This window comes from Thunnus thynnus, chromosome 3 (genome assembly GCF_963924715.1).
Source record: "Thunnus thynnus chromosome 3, fThuThy2.1, whole genome shotgun sequence".
NCBI classification, from domain to species: domain Eukaryota; kingdom Metazoa; phylum Chordata; class Actinopteri; order Scombriformes; family Scombridae; genus Thunnus; species Thunnus thynnus.
The window spans coordinates 23833725-23859071 of NC_089519.1; the positions used below are offsets into that span (position 1 = coordinate 23833725).

Sequence of the window (25347 nt, forward strand, 5' to 3'; positions counted from 1 at the left end):
AAAGAAAACGTCAACCATAACTGTCCAAAAGTCAATTTTCCAGTGAAAATTAATTTGAGTCACTGATTGGAGAGTCATTTGTTGACACATGTAGCTGATCTGGCTCTGATGTGGCGAATAAAATTATTATTCAACCATTTCTAAATGTTGTTTGGTGCATGAAAGGGTCAAATGATTTTTGTCTTTTGAGGCTCAGGATCGGTCCATGATGACCCTCAGTGACTCCTCAAGACTGACTTTGTTATGGAAAAAATGTATTTTTTTGTCATAATAAAAGTAGATCAGTAGATCAAGGTGATGAGTATCATTACATTTTCGTTTGACCTGGTTTTGACGATAACAATTAAAATAAGAGTGAGTAAAAAGTAACTGTAGGATTAACCAAAGCACTGTTAAATTTGAATTACTGCCGAATTAATCAACACTAAAAACATCAAAGCAGGAATCAATCTTGCGAAGTTTGGTGAAAAATAATAATGGCTACATTTAAGTAACTATCGAATATTTACCAGAGTGTGCTTGTTTGCTCATTTATATATGTTTATCTATTTATTTATTTACTATTGACTTACTTTACTTCAGGTTCATTTGTTTCTATGTGTAACTATGTCCATACTTCTTTGAGGGGTCCCCCAAGCAATAAAGGAAAGTCATTGTAGCCTATAAACCAAACAAACCAAATCCTAATGTCAGTCTTATCACTCTGCAGAGACGTATCTTGAGCAAGATGTACAATGCAAGCTTCATTTTAATGTCAAGTAAAAATTTATGTTACCACTGGATTGTAGACATTTCACTGGCAACACACCAGGCTCCATCAGTTCCACATACTCGTGGGGAGTCCAGGTATTTCAGCATCTGTGGGTTGTTTACAACATGATGTAACACGAGCATGCGTGTGACTGACTCACATGAATTATTGTGTAAATTAGTGTGGAATTACGTGGGAATGGATGTCAGGATACCACTCCCAGTAAAGGTTTAGGCTACTTGTTCAAAAGTCACCTGAAGTGACCTGAAAGTGATGCCCCTTCTCTCATTTGCTGGAGAAACGTTGAGGCGGTGATATTATGGCAGCATCGTAAGCAGCAGACAGGACCCTCGTTGTTGTCCAGTTTGACACATATTTCCTCTTTTAAACGTCACCCAAACTATCTGTCCTCTCCATCTAGGCTTTATGTTCTGCAGTAAATTAATAAACACCAGTAAGTGCTGTTTGCTCTGCCATGCTGTGTCAGACATTTGTTGAGGGATTGTTTCTTTCAACAGTCTACACACATGTACTCCTCACTGCGCTTCACTGCAAAAATCTTTCAGACTATCAGTTACTCAAAGCGCCACCCTTACACCCCGTATCAGACAGTTTTACACCAGTTCACTTTAATTACTCGCCAAAGATGGTCATGTGACCCACAGAATACCACAGTTGCCGCAGTTCTGTAGCACGGATGAAAACTCTTGGATGAGTTGTGAAACATTTTCAGTTCAGTACAAAGGTTTTGTTCGACTCAATTTTGTACTAACTGGATAAATATAAAAAGATCTACTAAACTGCATATATCCACGGTTATTCTTCTGTGTCGGTGTGTATACGAGAGGCACACACACTCACACACACACACATTGATTTAACGGCAGGCTCCCCGTGCAGTGTAGTGCTTCAGTTATGTAAACTGGCCCAGGTTTGGAGCAAGTCAACCGTCAGGACTTTGCATCCTCACCAAGGCCCTGCAGCTGCTAATGCAAACAAGAAGCCCTCACTCGCTGCACAGAGGCCCGACTGGGTCAGCACACACACACACACACATGCACGCACGCATGCATACACACACACAAACACACACACACACACATCTGTAGACTCAAATTCAAATAGGAATGAAAAGCTTGATCCTACAACACGATATCCACTGCTTCAAAAGAGTCAAACTTTCTCTAATAAAATAATCATAAGCATACAATCAAAAATAAATGATGGTGCTTTTTAAGTAATATTTTAAGAGATTGCAGAAAAAAATCCTAAATTTAATGATAAATTTCTTTGAATCAGACTTTTGAAAAACAAAATGCATGACTCATTTAAACATACAGTACCAAATAAAAACCATTTCTAAGCACGTGCCATGTTTTGAGCCATGAGATATTAGTAATAATACTAATAAATAGCAATGTATTGATCCAGAACTTGTTAAACCATATTTTTTAACTAATCAATTTCAACCAAGATGTTCCTTCATTTGCATGTGTTCATGACTAAATAATTAAAAACCACAAATATACTTTTGTTTTTTGTGTATTTCACATTTGTCAAATTCATTAAAATAAAGTGTTTTCCACTTTTAAGCATTTGCACTTGTATCAACACCAAAATTATGAAATCAAATCAAATCTTTGCCCATCTGTCTACCTCAGCTACTGTTCAACACCTTGTATTATCTGCTCTTTGAACATCACCATATGTGCCCTGATTTCATGAGTACAAAAGTCATCCGCCAGCTGTATACGTAGAGCCATCAAATGGTTAAAGTGAAGTGTTCAAATTCAAATGACTAATTTGTTTGTCTTTGTTTGGAAAGAGCCGTTTCTCCCTGGCACAGCCAAAAGTGGAGTACGTGAGACACAAAGTGAAGAGCTCTTCATTTGCCTTGGCTGCAGCCCTGCTCTCCCGCGCAGCTGTCCCGGCCTTGCGGTGATTTGTGTCTCCACACGGCACTGTGATGGACAGGTGGAGGCCTCTCATAGTGGCATCAATGCATGGCTCCAGGGCTCTTAACCTTGGAGGCCCTAACATATACTCAGCGATGCTAAACCCAAGTACACTTCAACGGGAAGACTTGGGGGCTCCGTTTGCAGCTAAAGCTTCACTACATTTAAAAATCCAAAACATACGAATTCAGGACTTGAAAATGCATGCTGCAGGAGAGTTCCAAGTGTAGACAAAATAACACAAAATTCATGAAAAAATGCACTTTAACTTCAAGGTCACTAAATCATAGTTTGAAGAACTGCAAATAAAATGGGTTATATTCATGCATCAGTGCAGTTTTTCAGTTTTTTTCTTTTTTAACCAATGCATCTCTCTTTTTTGGTATATTTAGTTGTCTGTCATATCAAAATGATTTCCAGAGTACTTTTACACTGTAGCTAATTGGCACTTGATGTAACAAACTCAAATTTCAGAGGTTTTTGCACTTGTGATTTATTCACATCAAAGCTGAAATAGATTTTCATGAAGTGGTTCTGTTATTTTGTCAAACTCCTATGGCTTAAAGTTGATTCTTCAGCTACTTGGAAACAGTACAATAAGCTGTAAACACATTGTTTACTGTATAAAGTTGATGTGGTAAATATGTTAGCAGTCACTTATTTACACAGTGAGCAGATACAGCAAGATCAGCATTCAATTGAAGTTGTGTTCCTGGCCAGTGGGTGAATGTATCCTACATTCACTGTACTTTTAGCTCTATTTTGGTCTTCACCAAATCCTAAATATCTTACACTGCTAAATACTTTAATGTGCTCTTGAGCTAGTCGCTAACTTTGTCTGTCTCTCAATTGGTGCTGAGCAGGTCATTTACAATGTGTTTATCAGAGTTTTTCGGGGGGCGGGGGGGGGGGGGGGGGGGGGGTTGGCTGAAACCACACTGATAAGAGCAGTTTGGGTGACAATTCTCTGTGGGTTTGTCACCAGAGTCATTTCATCCATTGTTAGATAAAAACAATGATTAAGCAGCTTTAACAAAAAAAAAAAACAAGCAATCAAAGAATAATCTTAACAATTTGCAGTCATTGTCACTCATTCAAATATTGTTTTTGAAAAGAGTGAAAGTTTGTTTTCTTTCCAAATGAGAACCCTCTTTTCAAGTTTCACACCGTCCATTTGGCATGAGCTCAGAATCCTTTAAGTCACTGAAGCACATCAACATGTTGTAAAATGCTCTTGATCACAAATGTTGACAGTAGAGTCACCTCTCAGCCGCATAACTCATATTTTTAATCCACTAGCACAAACACCTAGATAAAAGGCTCATGAACAAATATTAACAGTAAATGCTGAACCAGGGCCAGATCATGATGCATAAGCAAACTATGGCAGCTATGAGCCTGAGATCCAGTAACAACGGGTACCTGAGAAATTACTCATCACTAATTGTTCACCGCCATAAAGCATAAGAAGCTGTTTTAGGCGAAGGGTGAGGTCCAATGCAAACTACATTGCATGTCCATCACATCTGTCAAAAGTTGAAGTAACTACACAATCAAATACACATTATTACAGTCATGTGGATAAGAGTGAATTAACCTAATGCAATATTCCATTCACACTGTGTCTTAAACAGACCACCCGAATTTACTGTTTAAAAAAACATTTACGCCAACGGGTTCTCATTTTAATTCCAGTTGTTTTTACTACACATACAGTTTCTACAATGTGTGTATAGTATATTTTACACTTTCTAATGTCTTTTATTATTGAGTTTTAATGCTTTGATGCAACTTGCTGTAAAAAAAAAATCCTTGTTGGGGATTTTTTCATAGATCTGAACTGAACTAAGCGACAGATAAAGCACATGGATGGGTGAAAAGATCCAAAAATTACACACTGTAGCAACTATTTTATTTTTTATATAAACTTTTATATCAGCTTTATAACTGTTAATATGATTTGCTTAATGATTTATATAAGAGCAGCCACATAAACATAGCCTTTAAACTTGTAGATGTTTATTTTAAATAAAAGTCTATAATAGTATTTACATCAGAGCTGCAACTTACAATTCTTCTCTTTATCGATTGATCTGTCAATTATTCTTTCAGTTAATGGTTTAGTAGGTATATTGTCACAAAAAAGTGACAACTTGCTTGTTTTGTTCAAAAAATCTAATTTACAATTATATAAAATCCTTACCTACATCAGAAACTAGTGAATCTGTGGCAGTTTTGCCTGATAAATGACCTAAAAGAATACTCAATAAACTAATTTACATATATTTACATTTGTGCTGTAAATGCTCATAATGACAAATAATTCTCCCAGACAACCAACTACAGTACTACAGTAAACACATTTACAACTTCAGGCAAATCACAACAATTAAACATTTGCCACCAGATAAAAATCTATATATCAATTTTTAAGTCAAGCAGCAAATATTTGCTGCAAACATCAAGCTGATCAAACTGTTTATCCCCAAAGAGAAATGCCAAAGTCAGCTTAAGCATGAAATATAAATGAATCACAGGTTTAAAGGTCACATAGACTTATTTCAAATTTATACTTCAAACCACTGGAGCTTTTTTTAAGTTGTGTGTATTGTATTTTATTACTTTGAGTTTTCATACTGTGAGTGTTGTTATGTGGTGCATGTTTTAATGTTTTAATGAAGTGTGTATAAATGAAAATAGTATCTGTGTCACATCAATAATGGCACAATATTGCACCAATACGTTTCCTGTTGAATGTTTCCCTCATCATCTGGGGCTTTTTCAAAATACTAGCACACACCAAGAAGGCTTTGAGAGATTCTAAAAAGCTGAGGACAGCTCTACACAGCTCTGAGTGTTACCTAACAGCTAGCAGGTATGTGGACCCAGAGCAGCTCCTAACCATCGCTGACTCTCCGTCATATAACAGGGCGATTCCAGTTCCAGCCCAGGAGAGTCACGGCCCCAGCCCTCCCCACTCGAATAAACCTTTCATCAAGGCTGTTGTCTGAGCAAACCTGCGCTCTCTCACCATGCTCTCGCTCTGACACATGCCCGCAGTGTTAACCCAGCCTGGTGTTGAGTGGTGGTGGTGTGCAGCCGTGTTTTCCTCTCTGTTTGTTTAAGAGATTAAGGTGGTGAACCCCGGCCCTGTGGAGTCCCCAGACTTCATACCAGTGGAGCTCCTCAGAGCGTCAGCATTGTCTACATCACTTGTGCTGGTGAAATTTAATAGTGGTCGAAGTCAGCTTAAAAGCCGAGCTTTCACCCATTAGTGAATCCAAGTAAGAGTTGGGTTACTTAAAATCAAATCTGCACTACAGAAATGGAAAAAAATCTGACATTGTACTTTAAAACATATCCCACAAGTATTATCACTAATTCCTCAAAGACATTCACAATCAGAACCAACTTCGATGAACAATTTCCATGTTGAGAGTTGGTTATTCTTGTCTCCCGAGTTGTGTCCAGAGATTATGATAATAGCCTATATTTTGCATGCTGAAATCACAGGACGGCCTTTGTCTGGAAAACATTTACATCTCTTAACACAGCTGGCTTGCCCAACCACTGGCACAAAACAAACAAGGAAGCAAGGTAGAAAAACAACACGTAGGTTAAGTTACCACTAAAGAGGTCTTTTAGTGTTAAACGTCAAAACAACATGGACCATTTTGGACTTTTTTAAATAAACTGTGGTCGACTTCAGAGGTGAATTTGAATATTAAGAGGAGACAATGTTTGTTTTGACAGTTTCTTGTCATTGAAACTGAAAAGGTTTTACATGAAATAAATCTGATAGTTACAAGTACAAAAGTAACAAAAGGTGTACACTGGAAATACACTGTAAATAACATGTTTTGAGTAACAACAGGTGAAAACATTGTTAAAACTTATAATTAGAAAAGTGGACTGATCCAGATAGTTGATATTTATATATCAAACTTTATTGCATATGCACTTAAAAAATGTCAAAACACTTGAAATAGAAATTTCCACCACAAAGTATGCAGACTTTGTAAAACATGAACAATAGACCCTTATGAAGCAGAGGTATGTCAAGAGCATGTGATGCTTGGGGAGGTGTGGCCCTTCAGGTGCTCTGTGTAGGTAATACGCTCTACAGGTAACACTGACTCATTCTAACACACACCTTAAACACCACGCATGGCACTCTCACACCTTAACACTTAAACTTTACCTGACAACATACTGTGGGAATAAGCTGAATAAGCAGTGTGTTTAATGCAACAGGATTTCTTGGAAAAAACACCTTTTTTCAACTGTTTTTGAAGATCTGCTGGATTTGGACTCAAAGACAGTGAGTTGCTAAAAAAACATATGTGATCTTTCTAGCAGGATTTAATCTGTGTCCTCAAACAGTGGGAATTTCTTCAAGACTGTGCAAGGACTAGTATCTACAGTAAGTTCACTTTGCAATCTTACTTTTTGCAGACGTTTTTGAACTGTCCATAACAATGCCAGTAGTCAAAGTGGAGAAAGATTCTTCAGCAGACACCTCTTTGGCTGCCTCCAACCCTTCGGTGCAGACAGAGGAGCAGCCAAGAGGTCGGAGGAGGAAGAGACCCCTTCAGAGAGGGAAGCCCCCCTACAGCTACATCGCACTCATCTCCATGGCCATAGCCAACTCCCCTGACCGCAAGCTGACTCTGGGGGGCATCTACAAATTCATAACAGAGCGCTTCCCCTTCTACAGAGACAATTCAAAGAAATGGCAGAACTCCATCCGCCATAACTTGACTCTCAATGATTGTTTTATCAAGATTCCTCGAGAGCCGGGGCGGCCAGGGAAGGGCAATTACTGGGCCTTGGACCCCAACGCTGAGGACATGTTTGAGAGCGGCAGTTTCCTGAGGCGCAGGAAGAGGTTCAAGCGCTGTGACTTGAGCACCTACGCCTCCTATGTGCATGAGACGCCGGTCTTCTCTCCTGTCCAGATTGCCAGATCCGCATATACCAACTCAGTCTACCCTAACATGACAGTTAGTCCACCCTACGGGCAGCAGCTCCCCTCTGCCTACTACCCCTCCTCATCCCCTCCTGGGTTCGGACCTGGTCAAACCCGCATGTTCAGTATCAATAACCTCATAGGACACCCGACTCCAGCCAGCATGCTTGGAGGCCAAGGGCCAGAGGTGATGCAGCAGAACAGCCGGAGCTTCAGTCCGGAGGGGCTTCCCAATGGATCCAGTCCCTGCAGCCTGGGAGCCGCAGGTTTCCAGAGCCAACCATGCGGAGGGGCCGTGCCATCCCACTCCAACACACATCCAGGGTTCACCTACTCCGGGCCAAATGGCCACCCACACCACCATACCCCCCAGAGCTCATATGGACAGGGCCACACCCAAGCGTATGGGGCGACAGGTCGCCTCCATTCATCAGGTCACGGGTCTGCAGAGACCCTGGACCACTACGGCAGGATCTCCCCTGTGCAGCTGGGCTCTTTCTCCCAGTATAACAGTGCTGCAGGTCCCATCGCCAACACTGGGGGTTACCTGAGACACCCCACATACCCAGGGAATATGGACAGGTTCGTGTCTGCTATCTGAGGTGCTGAGAACGTAGAGGGAACTGCATTTGAGCATCTCATGATCGTGTTGCCACATTAGAAACTTGAGATGGCACAAAGTGAGCCAGACATTTCTGCACACAAACAGTCATTTTATTTTATTTTTTTTGCTTTGATCATGACATTTATTAAGGACAAAACTGAACAGATTTGTTAAGAACACCTCTCCTGACACAACTGTGATTCACCCTTAAACCTGTTCTTCCATATCGATGATAATTTACTTCTAGCTACACACTATAAATCTGAATTTGAATGTCAAGGTGTCTTTGCAGCATGTGAGTGTGTAAATTTCATCCAATGTCGTGTGTGGTTGCAAGCTTCTTCTTTTTTTTGTCATGAATTGAATGTGCACGTTTAATATTTACACTACTGGTGAGTTTAAATGACAGACTTTGAAATGTTAGTATAAATTATTGTGCTTCATGGTCATAGGCTTTGCAATAAGTGGCTTGTATGAAGAACATCAGTTTTAGTACATTTGCATGTATTTTGTTGCCAAATGAAAATGCATATTAGGTTGCCTTTTTGGAAAATAAACTGAATTAAATAGCTTTTTTTGTTCTTCAAGAATAAAGTATTTAAATTATTAATGTATATTTGGTATTACAATTTGAATAATGCGCAAAAATATCACACCATAAATATTATTTGCATCTTCATTGTCTTCAAGAGGGAAATTTGGTTTGCAGCCAGGTGACATCAGTTAAATATCAGAATTATATGTGTTATATTTGTGATAGTAATAATTCTACTTTTCTAAGATACTGTGATATTATAAAATAACAAGGACAAACATATCCAGACATGTTGCCAGGAAAAAATTCCCTCAATCACTGCTTTTTCTCTTGTGTTTGTGTTGCTTTTTACACTGTTACAGCTCAGCTGATCTCAAGTGTTGTCTGGAGCCACAGTATTACCAGTCAGCGTGACCAGCTTCAATTATCATGCCCAGACATCAACACGGCACTCAGACAGACACACAGTTAATCTACCACACAGATCCACTAATCAAGAAAATGAATTGACTTGTAACTTGATATTTCAGCTTATAAAGTTAAGTAGTGCGAGTCCTTTATCTCAACACTAGAACCTCTTTCCACACAAAGTCTGCAGGTCTGACAAGATGAGACTTGTAAGGAAATGCTTCATTATAGTGAAGACACTTGATTTTGCTATCAGAAAAGCTTTGGTGACAGATGCGGCTTGATGTTTGTTTGTTTTTTAACTTAGTATACTCAGTCAAAGAGGTCCTAGTTTTCCTTGAGTGCTATCGAATTGTAAAATCTATATCGATTAAATAAGAATAACAGTAATGAACAGATGATAAAAATCCAAAAACTGTAATTATTATGAGAGATATAATAAACACAACATTCAAGATAACAGAGACACAGGTGAAGATTTGATAAACACCAGCTTGGTTTGGTGTCTATGTTGGTTATATTAAAAAGAATTAGGCTTATTTTTGTGGGCATTCTTTTGAAATACATTATTTTAATATCATGAACTTGGACGAGCAATATCTAAAACAAAAAAGGGCAGAGATTTGAATAAAGTCAGATATTTATAGTGGCAAACATCATTGACTTTAACAGTTCGCAGCTACAGAATATTACGCTGTACAACATTAAACATAAGCTTTATGAGGAGAAAAAAATCTAAATTAAACTGTTTCATGCAGTCAGTGCAGGTGCTGTCCCTACATTCACTTACAAAGCACCTGTCCCAACTTTCACTAATGATTGCTGAACTGTGCAGTGACAACACAAAGCATTCATGGGTGAAAAATGTTTATTTATTTTGATTTTCAGAGGAAGATATAAACACAGCAGGTAGAAACTTTCTAAATTAGATGTTTTATATCATGTATTTTTTTTTATGTCCCAGTTAAAATCTAAAGAGTGTGTGTGGTGCAAGTATCAAAATACTTTCTACCACTTTTTTTTCCCAATTAAACTGCATCATTAACAGATGCCTTAAGATCAATGTGCTGATATTAAAATATATACTACAAAACTCTTAGGACCAAGATGAGAAATTACTTAAACCGTAACACACACACACACAAAAAGTAAGACATAAGTATAGCTTCTAATAATTAAAAAAAAATGTCATCTAGCATGGGGCAACACTCATTTATGTATTCAAAACCATGAGTGCTCAAGTGTGATGCTATACATATAAACAGGTTATCGATACAAAGAACGAGCTAAAATATTTAACGCACACATAAATACAACAGACAGACCGAAACATTTCAGCCGATGTATTCAACAAGTCGTTGGAGTTGCTCACAATTCTTCACAGCGTCTGGCAAAGACAGCAACGTCTACATGGAGAAAATGAAAACATGGATTGTATTAAAACATCCGTATACTGTATGTATACTTCTGACAGTAAACAAAAGGTGGAAGAAAGCACCAAAACAATATCAAACAGCAGCTCTCACCTCTCGGACTTTATTGATCATGGTGTTTAAAAGGAGAAGCTCATTCTCACTTTTCTGCTGGTTGGTCTGGTAGATGATTTGCTGTAGAAATGGTACAACATGATGAACACATACTTTACTATTTACCCATAAAGTCAATCTAATCCTATTTTAAGAGGAAACACAAAGTTGCAGGTATGTTGTCAGGAATATCAGTAGTTTGTGTACATAGCCTGTACTTACATGTCTTTTTGCTCTTTCGAGGAGTTTACCTCTGGCCTGCTCCACTTCCTGAACGCTCAACTTCAGTCTCTCTACCTACGGATGAAATCAAAGAGATGTTCATTAAACAAAACAAAAAGACATTAAATCCTCAAGTGTTTGCACAGGGAATAGGCAGAAAACTATTATAATAAAACCTAAATAGATGCAAATTATCAATGATGAATTATTTGACATTTCCTACGAACTGTAGTATCTCTCACACCATGAGTGATGGGACCATACCTCTTTCAATAACTGGATCTTCTCTTCCATGAAATGCGCTGGCTTAGCTGATTGGCCACCAGCTTTCCTCAACTCCTCCCGCAGGAATTGAGACTCCACCTGTGACTGCTGGAGAGATCGACGGAGCTCAACCACATCTTTCCGTAATTCCTGTGAAAAATTAACAAAGAAAAAAAAGCTGTGACTCTGCCAGCAGAACATAATATTTGCTGCATAAAGTATTTCTGATCAGAATTATTAAAATGTTGTGCCTTACATTATTGTCAGTCTTGTGTTTAGTTAGAAGGTCTTGGGCTTCATTTATGTCTGCCATCAACTTCATTATTGTTTTCTCATCCTGTGAAAAGAGAAAAATTTTTTAAAAGAACTTTTCAGAGCTCTTCTCTAGCTGTTGGACCTTTGTTAGGCATTTTAAATGAAGTCAACACTCCTTAGATGTAGAGTACCTGCGTTTTCTGCTGCAGTGCCTGATTGCCCTTCTCAACCAGACGGTTAAAGCGGCTAAGTTGATGCTTTAAATCCGACACCTCGGCCTCGTGTCTTGTGTTTGCAGCCTGCTGCTCCACCTGCAGGCCACAGCTGGAACAAAGATTAAACAACATTGGAGTGGAATGACTGCACAGGCTGCCAATAATTTTGCATTACACCTATGTGAACAGTACAGTTTTTCTATACATGACACTAATCTGACAAATGTGAAAGAAAATGCAGCAACATCACTGATTCATTCAGCTCAGAAACAAACTTACAAATCCAGAAACTTATTTTATATTTTCTGATCGAGGTTGTATGTTTTTGATTTTTTTAAAAAGTGAAGACTTTCAGTAAATCTGTAGGTGTTTTAAAAGTGTTTTTCAAATTTGGTTTTGTTATCACTTGAGCACCAAGTTGAACAGTGAAGGTAGCAGCTATAAAGTCTTGCTACATAACACAAATTCAACTGAAATAGTTTGTTGAGTCATTCGCTTAATTGTCAATATTGATGGAGATTAATATATTATCAATCAGATTAATTTCAGTCATTTAATAAGATAAAAAACAAAACATTTGCTGGTTCCAGCTTATCAAATATGAGGCTTTGCTGCTGTTCTTTTTTTTTTACATTTCTATAAATGGTCAGGAAAAACAAGAAATGTGAAGATGTCACATCATACAATGGATTGTATTTGTTAATTTTTTTTAACATTTTATAGACTAGATGGTTAATCAGTTAGTCAAAAATGATTTACTCATTAACCAATGTTGAAAATAATCAGCTCTACATGTATCAGGCAACAGCTCAGAACAGAATCACATATTAAAAAAAAAAAAGGTTATTTTTATTTCAGCAGCACAAGAACATTTTCCATCACTTACATGGTGTTATGCAGCTCCTCCAGCTGAGCGTTCTTGCGTTGCTGCAACAACTTCAGGGTGCTGACGAGCTCTGTGACCGTGCTGCCCAGGTCAGCCAGCAGCTCTGCCGCATTGCTCTGCTCCTCTTCTGGTTCAAACTCTGCTGCGTTCAAATTCTTTTTAGGGGTGACGGCTGCAATGCGGGTGAAGGCGCTCATCTCACTGAACAAAGTGTCGCACTGGGGCTCAGCCATGTCTGAAGGAACTGAAGAGACAGTGAACTAAAACTCAGACTTTTTTCCTTTATTGCCCAAAGTCATTAGATTTGATGACATTTAATCCCTTTCTGGAATGGGTGTGCATTAGGAGGGAGAGGTTGTAATTAGACTTTGCAATTTGCAGTTTCACAAAGTTATGGTCCTTGTAACCCAGATGCCAGCTGTGAAAAATCAATAATTGCTTCAAACACCACGCGTAAATTCTGATGGGATTAAAATGACTCTGAAACGTGTTAATTCAAAATACAGTGGACTATTTCAGCTGTTTAATTTAACCAGGATAGGCAGAAAATGACTGCCATGTGTATGTTCCTCGGGGGAAATGTGGTAATTGCAAGAGCAGACTGAAATATTGAAGAAAACACAACGATTATTTTAACCCAAGAACACGTCTCACTGTCACCTCCAGTTCACAGAGGAGCAGTTTGAGTTTTCTTTGGGAAATTATCTCTTAATTCACAGAATGATATCTATAGCCTGTTTCATGAAGGAGATGCAGTAACACTTTACTTTAAATCCCCCTTTTTAAAATTAATGTTTTCTTAAAACATACTATAATGTAGTTATAAGCAAGTAAGGACATTTTAAGTGTTTGTTAATGTAATGTATTATTTCTTATCCTATGAAGACAGACTTTATATCATTATAACTGTGTTTTACTATATTGTCATTCATTATCTGTTTATATATAGCCTCCACTTATGGGTGCCAACAGGAGTTATTGAGTCATTAATATGAAACAGGCATCTCTGGGTGAATCTCTGGGTGTCATTGTTCAGGACACTGGTTTCCATTTCAGCTGTCTAAGAGTGCTGATGTTGCAGAGTTTTTTATGGTGTTTAAAGGTCATAACATTGTATTAAATTCCCATCACAAAAAGAAATAGCTGTACAACAAAGTCATGAAAGTGTCCAACCTGAGTTTAACCCAGTTTGGAGGGAGGATCATAAATAAAGCAAGGTTGGATGACACACCTCGTCTCTTTCAGACTGAACGCCTGTCTGGGTTTAACCAGCATCACTGTGTCAGTGTGAAAATGACTATTCATGTCAAGATTTAGATTTTGAAATGAAAAAAAAACAAAAAAAGGCTCAATGCATATTAGATTTTGTCAATTTAACACATATCTGGGGTGAGCTACGGTACCTGGTTCAGCAGGTGTCTCTGTTTTCAAGTCTTCTTCCTTCTCTGCAGTTAATGCAACCATGATGCTGTCTATAAAGGAGCTGGAGGGATGACGACGCTCCACGTTGTTAACTGGTTGAGACTCTTTATCTCTCCGTGGTTCTGATTTCTAAAAAAGTAAGACATAAAAGCCAGCATGAAAAAATAAGATTTTCCCCAAAGTATTGTAGTCCACTTACTAGCTGTTCCTTCAATAATATGGTCTGTCACAAAATGTTCATTTTTTAAGTGTTAATTGTGAACCACAGGTGCAGAGAATTTAAGCATCTCATATCACATAATGACAACTGCCACATGAGTGGCAAAATAATCTCAAGGGGTCTTAACCACGACTAGTAACACATGCTCCAGATATGGTCTTGCTTGCTGCACATAAGTATAGTACACGTAAGAAAAAAGGCGGTGAAATCTGTTTGCATTTGTCAGATCCTGTGTACTACCTCCTCATTAAGAGCTGCATGTAGCTGGTTGGTCAGTCCTCGCAGTGTGTGATGCAGCAAAGTGATTTCGGTGACGGCTTGAGCGAGCTTCTCACCGAGCTCCAGCTGGGTTGTGCTGGCTCTGACTCTTGTGGTTTCCAGCTCTTCCTGCAAACTCTTGTTCTCAATCCTGCACACGCATAAACAGAGATAAATTATCACTGAGTATACAGACTACACGATACACATTGTTAGAAAAAGCTAGCAAAAGGGGTAGTAAGATTAGCACCAGATGTGTTGATGTTCAAATAAAACTGCATATGGCATCAAGCAGGGAACTCACATAGGAAAACTGAGGACTTATCAACTTACTGAGCAATTCTGATAGTGATCAAATAAAGTAATTGCACAGGTATTAATTATTTATGTTTTCCTGATATTTATTCAAACTGCACAACTATTTTGGTTTATTCAGTATATGTATAGCATATTAAATATGGTGCAAAAACTGGGTAGTTAAAGCAAAAACTTTAACAGTAGATGATGACAAATATGTTATTTACTTAAGTAAACAGCACTGGTGTCGTCAACCAGGCAGGTGCAACTCATGCAATAAATCTGATTAATAGAGCTTCAACCACAGTAAATGCACCGTACCACTAAAATACATGTAATTATGCCTTACTCAAATTAATAAAAAAAAAAAAGGAGTAAGATCACTAGTCAAACAAAGGAGTGTTTTGAGTTAAGACTTACTGAAGTTGACCAAGTTCTGCTTTTAGATCCTCACACTGGATGTTCCTCTCCCGGAGGCTCTGCAGGTTGGCCTTCAGCATTTGTTCGCTATCAGCCACCTGCTCCCTCACCAACTCGGTCTCCATCTGTAAGAACTGACGAACACACACCAACAGGGAATGAAACCAGAAATTCACCATAAAACACAAGTCACGTACTACTCCCATGATGTCAGCCCCTTACTGTATGCATGAACAAGTCTTTCCCAAACACACTCGGAGCTCTATTCGCTCGCATATGCGATTGTCAAGCAGCTGAGGATGAGAAGGTTCAAAACTGAAATCTGATTCAGTAAGCGGATTAAATACTGGATGCTGATTGGATAAGATTCTATCAAACCCTAATTGCAAGCATCACAAGATTAAACAGCCTCTACACTGTTTTAAAAGGGGTGCATTAATGAAGCTACTGGGCCATATGCTCAAAATCAAATATCGCAACATTTTTGACCAAATAACTCCGATATTGATATTGTGACAATATAGTTGGGATGACTATTGGTGCCTTCACAAAATATTTACACATTGAGATTTTTGATAAATAATCATCAGTAATGTAGATATAATGACTAAGTGGCTAAAGGCAAATAATAGAACAACTACAACAGTCTGGTAAGTTCAGAAAATTACACCATTTTAGTGTAATGCAGCCTTTAAAACCAGGAAAAGACACACTTATGCCAAAATCATGATATCCAAAATCTAAGACAATATCTAGTCTCATATCACAATATTGATATAATATCAATATTAATATATAATAATCCTCTCAGGCAATGTAGCCAGAAGACTTAGACAACATACATGGAAAACCATATAAAGAAAAAACTGGAGGGTCTTTGTAACAAAAATACTGTACATTCAACAAGCTAACCTCGTTCATTTCCTGCACGTTGCCGAGTTGTGTACAAACATCCTGAAGCTGCTGGATCTGCGTGCTCTGAGATTGTGAGAGTTCCTGCAGCTGACCGAGCTGCTCCTCGCTCTGAGCCAGAGCCTGACTCAACTCACGCACACGCTGCTCCGACTGGTCCAGTGACGTCTCCAACCTGGACGCACAAGACAGACAGTTATAAGTAAAGTAGCTGCTGTGTTTCCTGTAATATTTGTTAAGACCAAGGTTCATCTGTCCCATTCAAATAGTTAATGCTCTTTTTGCGATATTTGTCTTCATATACAGTTTGTGGACAGTTTTAACAAATAATTATTAATAAAGAAGTTTTAAAAAATGACAAGATGTTCTTCACTCGTTTTGTCTGTCTTGTGAATCGGTTCAAAATTTCTCTTCAAGCCATGAACCCACTGCAACCTAAAACATTTGCTGAAGTTACCATTTCATCCCCAATGAGAAGGAAAAAACCATTATCATTACTTACACAGCAGCCCTGTCCTTGGATTGCTGGATGTCCTTCCATGACTCCTGCAACCTAAAACAACAACATTTTTTAAAGGACTCGCATGCTGGATTTCAGTGTGCATTTTCGTTTGCTTTTTTTTTTTTTAAATTCTCCTTTGATAAAAATGCAGCACAGTATTTATTTCCGAGCTGATTTGTGCCATGAACATATTAGTGTTGTTATGGGGATCATACTTAGTAGTCTCAGCACAGAGGGCCTGCTCCAGGAAGGTGTACGAGGCCAATGTGGAGGAAACCGTGGCAGACAGCTCAGTCACCTTCCTCTCCAGCTGAGCCCGCTCTTCATCTCGTTCTGTTAGCTTCTGACGCAGCACTCCCATCTCTGACAGATAACAAAAAGAAAGAAAAGTCAGCGTTTTTATATTTCAGCAAAATAACCTTAACTCAAGGTCCATTTACTCGCTTGAGATCTACTTTGTCAAGCTACCATTTCCAAGAGCAAGAATGAATTTTCACAGGTAAAAAAATAATTTGACCATGTATAAAACTGTCTGGACTAAACAAGCAATTTTAACATGTTAATTTCCATTTTACCTGAAGTCAGAATTGTCACTTGCAGATTGAAATCACCAATCTGTTCTCTGGCATTTTGGAGATTCAAATTAGCTTGGTTCAACTCCTCCTCAATCTGTTGAATAAAATTTCATGTAAGTGACATTAATCATCTTCTTGATTTGCAGCCATTACCATTCTTACTAGACAAGTGAAAAGAGGTGCGAGAGAAGTCTGACCTGCTCTCTCTCTTCAACAGCTTGGTCTCTTTCGGCGATGTACTCATCTCTTTCTCTCAAAGCAGCCACTGCTTTTTCATTCAGCTTCATGAGCATGGGAGTAGTCTTCCGCAGAAGGCCCCTGACTGTGCAGAGCTGTGAAAACATGACCATGCAAAAATAAATAAATAAAAATAAAAAATAAAATAAAAAACATCAGTACCGCAAGCACTATTACAAGTAGAAAAAAGTTGTAATTGAGTAACTTACTGTCATGATGCTACTGAACTGTCAGATATCAAAATACAATTCAGATACAATGGTCTGTAATAAATGTTAGAGCTCTGTCATATCCGATTTTGGTTGTTCCAGCTTATCTTTTGCAGCACCTGGCAGATCCTGACTTTTAAAAAATTGCAACATACTGATGGGAAGGTATTGTTCAACGCTTACAGTTCCAGTTACCAATTACCTCACGTCAATTTAAGAATCTCCCAGTTAAACTTTGATTCATATTATATCAACTCATATCATATTTGATATTGGTTTAAATTCAATACAATGTTATCAAACTACATCCCTACATACAGCACAGTAAGTCCCTTTTCTAAAAGATAACAGAGTAGATTTAACATACTTCTTGCATCAATCTGGATTGCTCCTCCACAGTTTGGGACAAAAGACCAGAAGTAGAGTCCATTATTTCAGTGTACACCTTGTTTAACGCAACCTGCATTAATAGAAGAAATATAAACAAAAATTAGCAACACTGGTGTGAGATGTATTAGATGACGTTAAATGCATTGCAATAGGGATGTTTGTTTTTGTTTCTTTGTACCTGTTCTGGGTAGGTTGTCTTTAGGGCATCTAGGAGTTCTTGCTGAGAGCCGACACTCTTCTGCAGCTCTGAGATTTCTGTCGCACAGTTTCTCCTCAGCTGTTCCATCGTATTTAAAGCCTGGAAACACACAATCAGACACACACTTAATGCGCCAGGAATGAAGACTGCAATGAAAAACAAGGAGCATTACACAACTTGAGAAGGCAATATTATCAATAATAATAAACGCTTTAATATTTTATACATGTATTCAGGTCCGTCGGAGCAGGAGACTCCTGATTAATAAACTGTTCAATCATTAGCGATCTGTGAATTTGCCTAATTTTCACTATATTCATTTAAATACCCCAATTTATTGGTAAACCATCATCATTAATCATCTCAAGATTAACTAAAATGATATAGTTATCTTTCAACAACAGCAAAAAAACTATAATCTTATGATTAGAAGTTCTGGCTTCATTAATACAACATATCCACAAAACATTTTCTTGTTGCATCCTAGAGAGGAGCAACTGGAACAAGGATTGGAATAGACATGGAGCCAGAAACAAAACCTCCATTGAACTTCTACGGCACATAACAATTACAGATTAGTCGGTGTGCTTACCGCCTCCTTAACATTGAAGGCCTCCTCCATCTGTGTCTGCATGTTATCTCTTTGCTGAAGAACATCTTTGACCTTCTGCATCATTCGTGTCTGTGTCTCCTTTGACTTCTCAAATAAAGACCTCATCTCACCGTACTGAACAACACAGGGAGAATACACATAAACATGCACAATTGTCACACTGCACACAGTCAAAATGTTATACTGTAATATAATATCATATAAGAATAATAACAAGACATGTTTACATACATGTGAAGCAAGGCTTTGATGGTCTTCTCTGACAATGTCTCCCATTTCCTTCATGTTAGAGAGAGCAGCATCCGTGTCACAAGACAAAGAAGTCTGTTGGGACAGATACAAGAGTTGTTGTTTTTTTTTTAACACTGAAGTTTAAACCACCATATTAAATAACATGTGTTGTGTCATTGTTCGTGTCTCACCATGGTGACCCTCATGTCCTGCATACACTGGATGAGGTTCTGTAGTGAACTTCCATCAAGCTCCAAATCACCAATCTGACTCAAAGCCTCCATATATAGACCTCTGTACATTGTGGTCTATACAAAACAAAAAGCCCATTAAAAACAGAAATTGTGGCTTCTGTGAAAATCATCCAAGGGCTGAACTAAAAGAGGCTTCTTTTAGAGAAAAAAAAAGAAAACATATACACAAGTGCCGACTCAAAATGCTAGACATCTCTGTCTGTCAGCTCGTTAAAGTTGTCTAAATGTGTCCTTACCTGGCTGAGTTCAGTGTGGTCTGTCTGCACTAGCTTCTCCCTGAGCTCTGAAGGCGCTGGGCCGACAGAAGGACTTCCATTTGCTCTGGCTACAGCCAACTGCTGCACCAAGGCTTCCACCATGATCATGCTAGACCTTAATCTCTGCTCCAGCTCTTCTCGGGGGAGACACTCCAGGCTGCCTGCAGGTACACTGAGAGGACACAAGAAACAGTGAGAGGCAGACAGAGAAATTACAGAAAGCAGTCTCACTCATGCCTGAATAATAAATTATCACTGGAAATGAACGGTAAGTTTTATTTAATAACAAATTCGAAGCCAGCACTTACTTCCACAGGAGAGGATTGGTAAGAGTGCAGGCATCATTAACAGAGAACTCCCTCTTTCTTTCAAACTGGCCAGATGTATTGAGGCTATGGTCTACCAGTTTCACAGGACTGGTGCCCACACAGATGCTGTGAGACTCTGCAGGAGTAGCTCTTGCTGATGTGACCACAGGGGCAGCAGGAGGTGGGACAGGACCAGAGATGGGAGCAGAGATAGCAGTAGGGTCCATCTTTCCTGATGCAAGGATGAGGAACTCTGCCATCTGCCGCAGCTGCTGCTGCAGAGGACCATCTAGAATCATAGGGATATCCAGGACTGGCTTCACCGCTTCTGACTGAGGGGCTGCACAGGGCTTCACATCCAAATTGTCAGCTGGCTCTGTGACTGCGCCTGGCTGGGACTTGAAACCTAAAGCAGTAGAGTTGAAGAGAGGACGAGGCATGGGGCTCTCCAAGTGTTCTGCCCATAACCCTCGGGGGTCAACGTTAGCAGGGGCCAAAAAGCTCTTCTCACCGTCGAGAGCAGAATCATCCATCAAAAACTGGTCCAGAGCTCTTTGATCTTTCTCCAGATCTCTTTGAGCCTTAAATACAGATAGAGAAGCTCTCCTTATAACAGGACTGAGGATTCCCAACTGCAAAACTGATGCTACTGAGGGACATTCAGACAGCAATTTCAAAACATCAGGGAGGGTCTCTGTATGAGGTATTTCTGCAGCGTTACATGGAAGTGGTCCATTTCCAGATGAACCAAGAGCACTGTCTTTTGCCTCACTGGATTCAGAGGGTCCTCTGCTAGAATGCATTTGAGAATCACGTTCTAGATGCTGCTGCACTTCCCCAGGTGTGGGAGTCTCTGCTGAAGCCACAAGATTGCTGCAGTCAGCGGACTCTGTTTTATGTAGCAAAGACGGCAACGCACTGTCATCAGCATGCATGGAGTGTTTTTGTGGCGTTTGTTGGACTTCTAATTGAACAGGTTCATTATCTAAAGCCTTTAAAGATGTGTTTATCAGTGAAGATGCACTGACAGCTGGTGGGTCAGCATCTAAGACAGCTTCATCATTTTCCACATGGCTGTTAGATTGTTCATAGTTGTCTTGGATGTGATCCTGTGTGATGTGAGTAGGTACATTGTTGTCATCCTGGAGTTGGCAGATCACAGCCTGGTCCTTAAGTAAAGGGGAAGTCTTCTCAGTCAACTGGATGCCTCCTGATAGTTCACCCTCACCTTGTGTGCTGATGAAAGAGCCAAATGTGACACCATCTTGCCTGCCAGTCTGCTCTTCAGGTACCACCAAGCTACTTGGTTCTATCTCTTCCAGCGCATGAGGGCTGCATGGTTCCTGGGCTTTGGGGAGGTCGCCACTTAAAGTTGCAGGATATTTTTCAATATTACAGTATGGGTGATCTAAGTGATCATTATCATCATCATCACCAGCTAAAGCGCTTGGATCTATACCATGATTGCATGACTCACTGCTTGTCGCAGTTTGGTCAGCTGGTAGAGGAACCGTCTCATCTGCCATTTTGGTGCCATCTGAAATTTCGATCTCACCCCCGATGCAGTTAAATGATTTGAAGGTTACATCACTCAATCCAGGCTTTTCAGAATCACTTTGGGTCTCAGAAAAGGTGGTGAGGTGAGTGATGACAGGAACAACACACTTTTCACTGCTGGAGTAGGGATGATCAGCATGTTCTGCTTGACACAACTGGCTGCAGTCAAAGACGATGCTTGAATTTACACTGTTGTCTTGTAAAAGCTCTCCAAGCTCTCCTTTGGGCAGAGGAATGGTCTCATCTTGTAGTCTGGTGACATCTGAAACTACCACCTCACCTCCATCACAGACGAAGGATTTCCAAGTGACATCGTTCTCTCTGCTGCAGTCCTCCTGAAAAACTTTGAACTCTTGTGTGGTCTGTTTACCATCCAAGTCTCCAGAGGCCAGTGAAATGTTTTGGATTTCACAGAGACGTTCTGCGTCGATGTCGACCGAAGAAGCATCTCTCCTCTCAGGATTGTGGTACGGATGTTCTATGTGGTCATTGCATGACTGCACAATCATACTGTCAGATATGGCTGTATCCTCTGATTCACAAGTGTTATTCATAGTCTGGTCCTTAAGCAAAACAATGCTCTCTCCTGCACATTCTGAAGGGCATGAAATCTCAACCTCACCACCAGCACAGATAAAAGATTTAAATGTTACATCTCCAAGTCCGCAGGCTGTATTATCAGTACTGGGAGCATTGGTTTGTATCACTTTGGTTGGAGGAGAGGGCAAATGGGGCTCTGGGTCACATGGAAGAACATCACCCTGTTGATGAGAATGACTGGAGGGTTAGAAAGTTACAGAACCATGGAAAACATTAATGGAGCATTTTCAAGTATTAGTATCAACGCACCTTTGATATTTTCACAAAATCCGTACTGAGCCGTGATTTTGATTTGAACCTTGATGATGGAGTTGACAGATGCAACCATTCATTCTCCAGACTTCTCATAGGGGTACGCTGTCCAGATCTGCTTGAAGGCTAACATCAACAGAAGTCAAACTAAATTTTAATAGCTTGCTCAGTCATTATTTAACACTGTGCATTATGCATTAAAAAGCACAAAAGTCTTACCGAGTCTTGCCTACTGGAACTTGACTTCCTGGAAGACATGACTGCTGGGAAACAACCTGTACACTGCAATTGAGGAGAAAAAATCTTTCCTGTTAATCTAAGTATTTTAAAAAAAACTTCAAACTTCAACTATCAAGTCTGTCAAAACAACAGTCAGGTGCCCATATGAACACAGAAAGAGGTTTTCCTCACTGTAATCATTCTTCCTGTTCATGCTGGCTATTAAAAGATCCCCTTCAAATGCACTTACAATGTAAGTGATGGGGGATTTTGTGCAAAAATACATTTTAAATTTTATCTGAAGCTTATATGAGGTTTCAGCGGTCAGAGTTAGTCATATTAAGTGGATATCTGCCACATTTACGGTCTTTTTAGCACCAAATTATTTCGTTGTGTTTCCCTGTTGAGCTGCGGTGGAAGTTTAGTAACAAAAATAGGGGCTTTGGCAATAAAAAGACTGTAACAATGAAAGATATCTACTTGATTTGACTAATTTGGAGGACTGAAGCTTCACATTAGCTACAGATAAACGTTTAAATACAATTTTACACAGAAGGAGGCTTGTGTATTTTGTCCCCCATCACTTACATTGTAAATGCATTATGAAGGGATCTTCTAATGGTCAGTATGAACAGGAGGAATGATTATGGCAACAAAAAAATAAATAAATAAAATATTCCAATGACCATTTGGGCACCTGACTGTTATTTTAATACAGACTTAAAAAATTACGAACTCGTCCTTTAAGCTGCTTGACTATAAACTACTAGGCGTTAGCTACGTTAACTAATGCTAACGTTAACTCAAGTTAGTTTGAACACATGTTACGGCCGCAGCTAACGAGTCTTTCCTAAAATCAGACTGTGAACTACATTCACCGTAGCCCGTGAAATAATGAAAAATCATGTTACCTTTAAACTGTTTGTCCACCTTTATCCGAATTGTGACGAGAATGAAACAAATATATCTGCTATTCAGCGTCCATCAACCGCCTATCATTCAAAACACACACGTCAGCGCTGCTATTGGTCAGTTTCTCTTCTTCGTCCGTTTGTGCGACGCTGTGTGACGTCATGACGTACAACAACATACTGCTGCCCCCCACAGGACGTCAATGTAACTGCTCTTACAGATCCTCTCACAGCTCATATTAATAGCCTGATAAGACTGATAAAACTGTCTATTTTGCACAATTATCTGACTGCCATTAAGGACTGGATGGCTAACAATCTTTTACAGCTAAACGCAGATAAGACTGAGGTCTTTATCATCACTTCAGACAGTATAGTTTCCAAGGTTGCTCAGGGTACTGGGTCCCTTTCTTCAGCTGTACGGTCTGATCTTAGAAAACTTGGCATTATATTTGATCAGGTTATGTACTTTAATCAACATATTAAATCATTGACCCGTAAGTCATCCCTGGACCATCTACAAATGGTGCAGAGCAACTCACATCACACCCATCTTATTTTCTTTACACTGGCTTCCCACCAAGTTTAGGATTCATTTTAAGGTTAAATATATGAAGGTGACAAGAGCAAAAATCTAATGTCATGTGCAATAAATAATTAAATTATTACTAATTACTAACAGTGGAGGCTGAATGCAATGTACCATGTTAAGTCCAGTTCAATGAAATATATGAAAGTGACCAGTGCAGGGATTAAATGAGGGATGTGAAATGTAAAGTCCAGTTTGGTAACAGGACAGTTCAGCTATTTAGTAGAGCAACAGCCTCTGGAAAGTGTCTGCTGGTGGAGGTTTTTATGGATCTCCGTCTTTTTCCTAAGGGAAGAAGTTCAAAGAGTCTGTGTCCAGGGTGGGATGGGTCAGAGATGATCTCGCTTGCACGCCTCCTGGCCCCGGAGGGGTCTTTGTCAGGAGGAGTGTGAAGGGGTGAGTGTGGGAGTAGAATAGAGCGGTGGGGGAGCCAAGGAGGTGTGGGGAGGAGTGGATGTGGAATGGGGGGGAGGGGCGTCCAGGTTAAGCTTTTGTCTGTGGAACCAGCAGTAAAACTCGTTCAGCTGGTGATTTTCTTGCAGGCCTTTCCAAACTGAAGATGAATCGTTGTCTGTGAACCGGTCCTTCAGCTTCTCAGTCTGCCTCTCCTCTAATTCCTCTCTTCAGCTTGTACTTGGCCTGCTTGTTGAGGTCCTTATCTCCACTCCTCATCCATGGGTCGACAGAGCTGTCTGAGTTCTGCAGTAAACTATGGCTTGTCATTGTCATACTTGACCTAGTTCCTGGTGAGGATGCAGTTGTCCTCACAAAAACTGATATAAGATGATACTGTGTCTGTACACTCTTCCAGATCAGTTAATGTCTCTCTGAAACATCCCAGTCAATGCAGTCCAGGCAGTACTGTGGGTTTTCAGTGTCCTCCTTTGTCCACCTTTTCACAGTTTTTACTACAAGCTCGACACATTTAAACTTCTCTTCCTGTGGGTCAGTATTAGTTGAATTAAACAGTGATCAGAAAGACCAAGGGCTGCACAGGGAGCAAAGCAATATGAATCCATATATCAATATGAATAGTTTTGTAGCAGTGGTCGAGTGTATTGTGCTCTCTGGTGGGGCAGGTAACATGCTGACTGAATCTAGGGCAAGCTAAGTTTGGCCTTATTAAGGTCTCCTAACAACAGTACAGTTGAATGTTTGAGCTTCACTGTGCAGAATGATGTATATGCAGAGTTTGACACTAGAAGGTTGTTTTCACCTTCATCTTCTTGAAGTGGAAAGTGTCTCTGTGCTCATTGAAAATCTGATTTTAAAGGGTGGGCCTACGAGCATGATTTGTGACATCATAGCTAATTTGGAGCCAGTTC

General features: G+C 39.5%; 2 protein-coding genes across 2 annotated transcripts; one reads left to right on the plus strand and one right to left on the minus strand.

Annotated features, from left to right (window-relative positions):
* The first annotated feature begins 6865 nt into the window (after positions 1–6865).
* foxe1 (forkhead box E1) lies at positions 6866–8793 on the plus strand. Its single transcript, XM_067585962.1, has one exon. It carries the CDS (start codon positions 7185–7187, stop codon positions 8274–8276), a length of 1092 nt encoding a protein of 363 aa, XP_067442063.1. The 5' UTR covers positions 6866–7184; the 3' UTR covers positions 8277–8793.
* A 1279-nt stretch (positions 8794–10072) lies between these two features.
* spag5 (sperm associated antigen 5) lies at positions 10073–23551 on the minus strand. Its single transcript, XM_067584876.1, has 25 exons — positions 23434–23551; positions 22523–22585; positions 22301–22429; positions 19895–22212; positions 19566–19758; positions 19267–19383; positions 19076–19168; positions 18824–18958; positions 18211–18330; positions 18010–18102; positions 17394–17528; positions 17197–17290; positions 16837–16984; positions 16622–16672; positions 16120–16294; positions 15208–15341; positions 14473–14641; positions 13994–14141; positions 12591–12834; positions 11681–11813; positions 11491–11571; positions 11235–11384; positions 10971–11045; positions 10749–10829; positions 10073–10628 (listed from the first exon to the last, which is right to left on the minus strand). Exons 2-25 carry the CDS (start codon positions 22559–22561, stop codon positions 10557–10559), a joined length of 5127 nt encoding a protein of 1708 aa, XP_067440977.1. The 5' UTR covers positions 22562–22585; positions 23434–23551; the 3' UTR covers positions 10073–10556.
* Positions 23552–25347: the final 1796 nt, after the last annotated feature.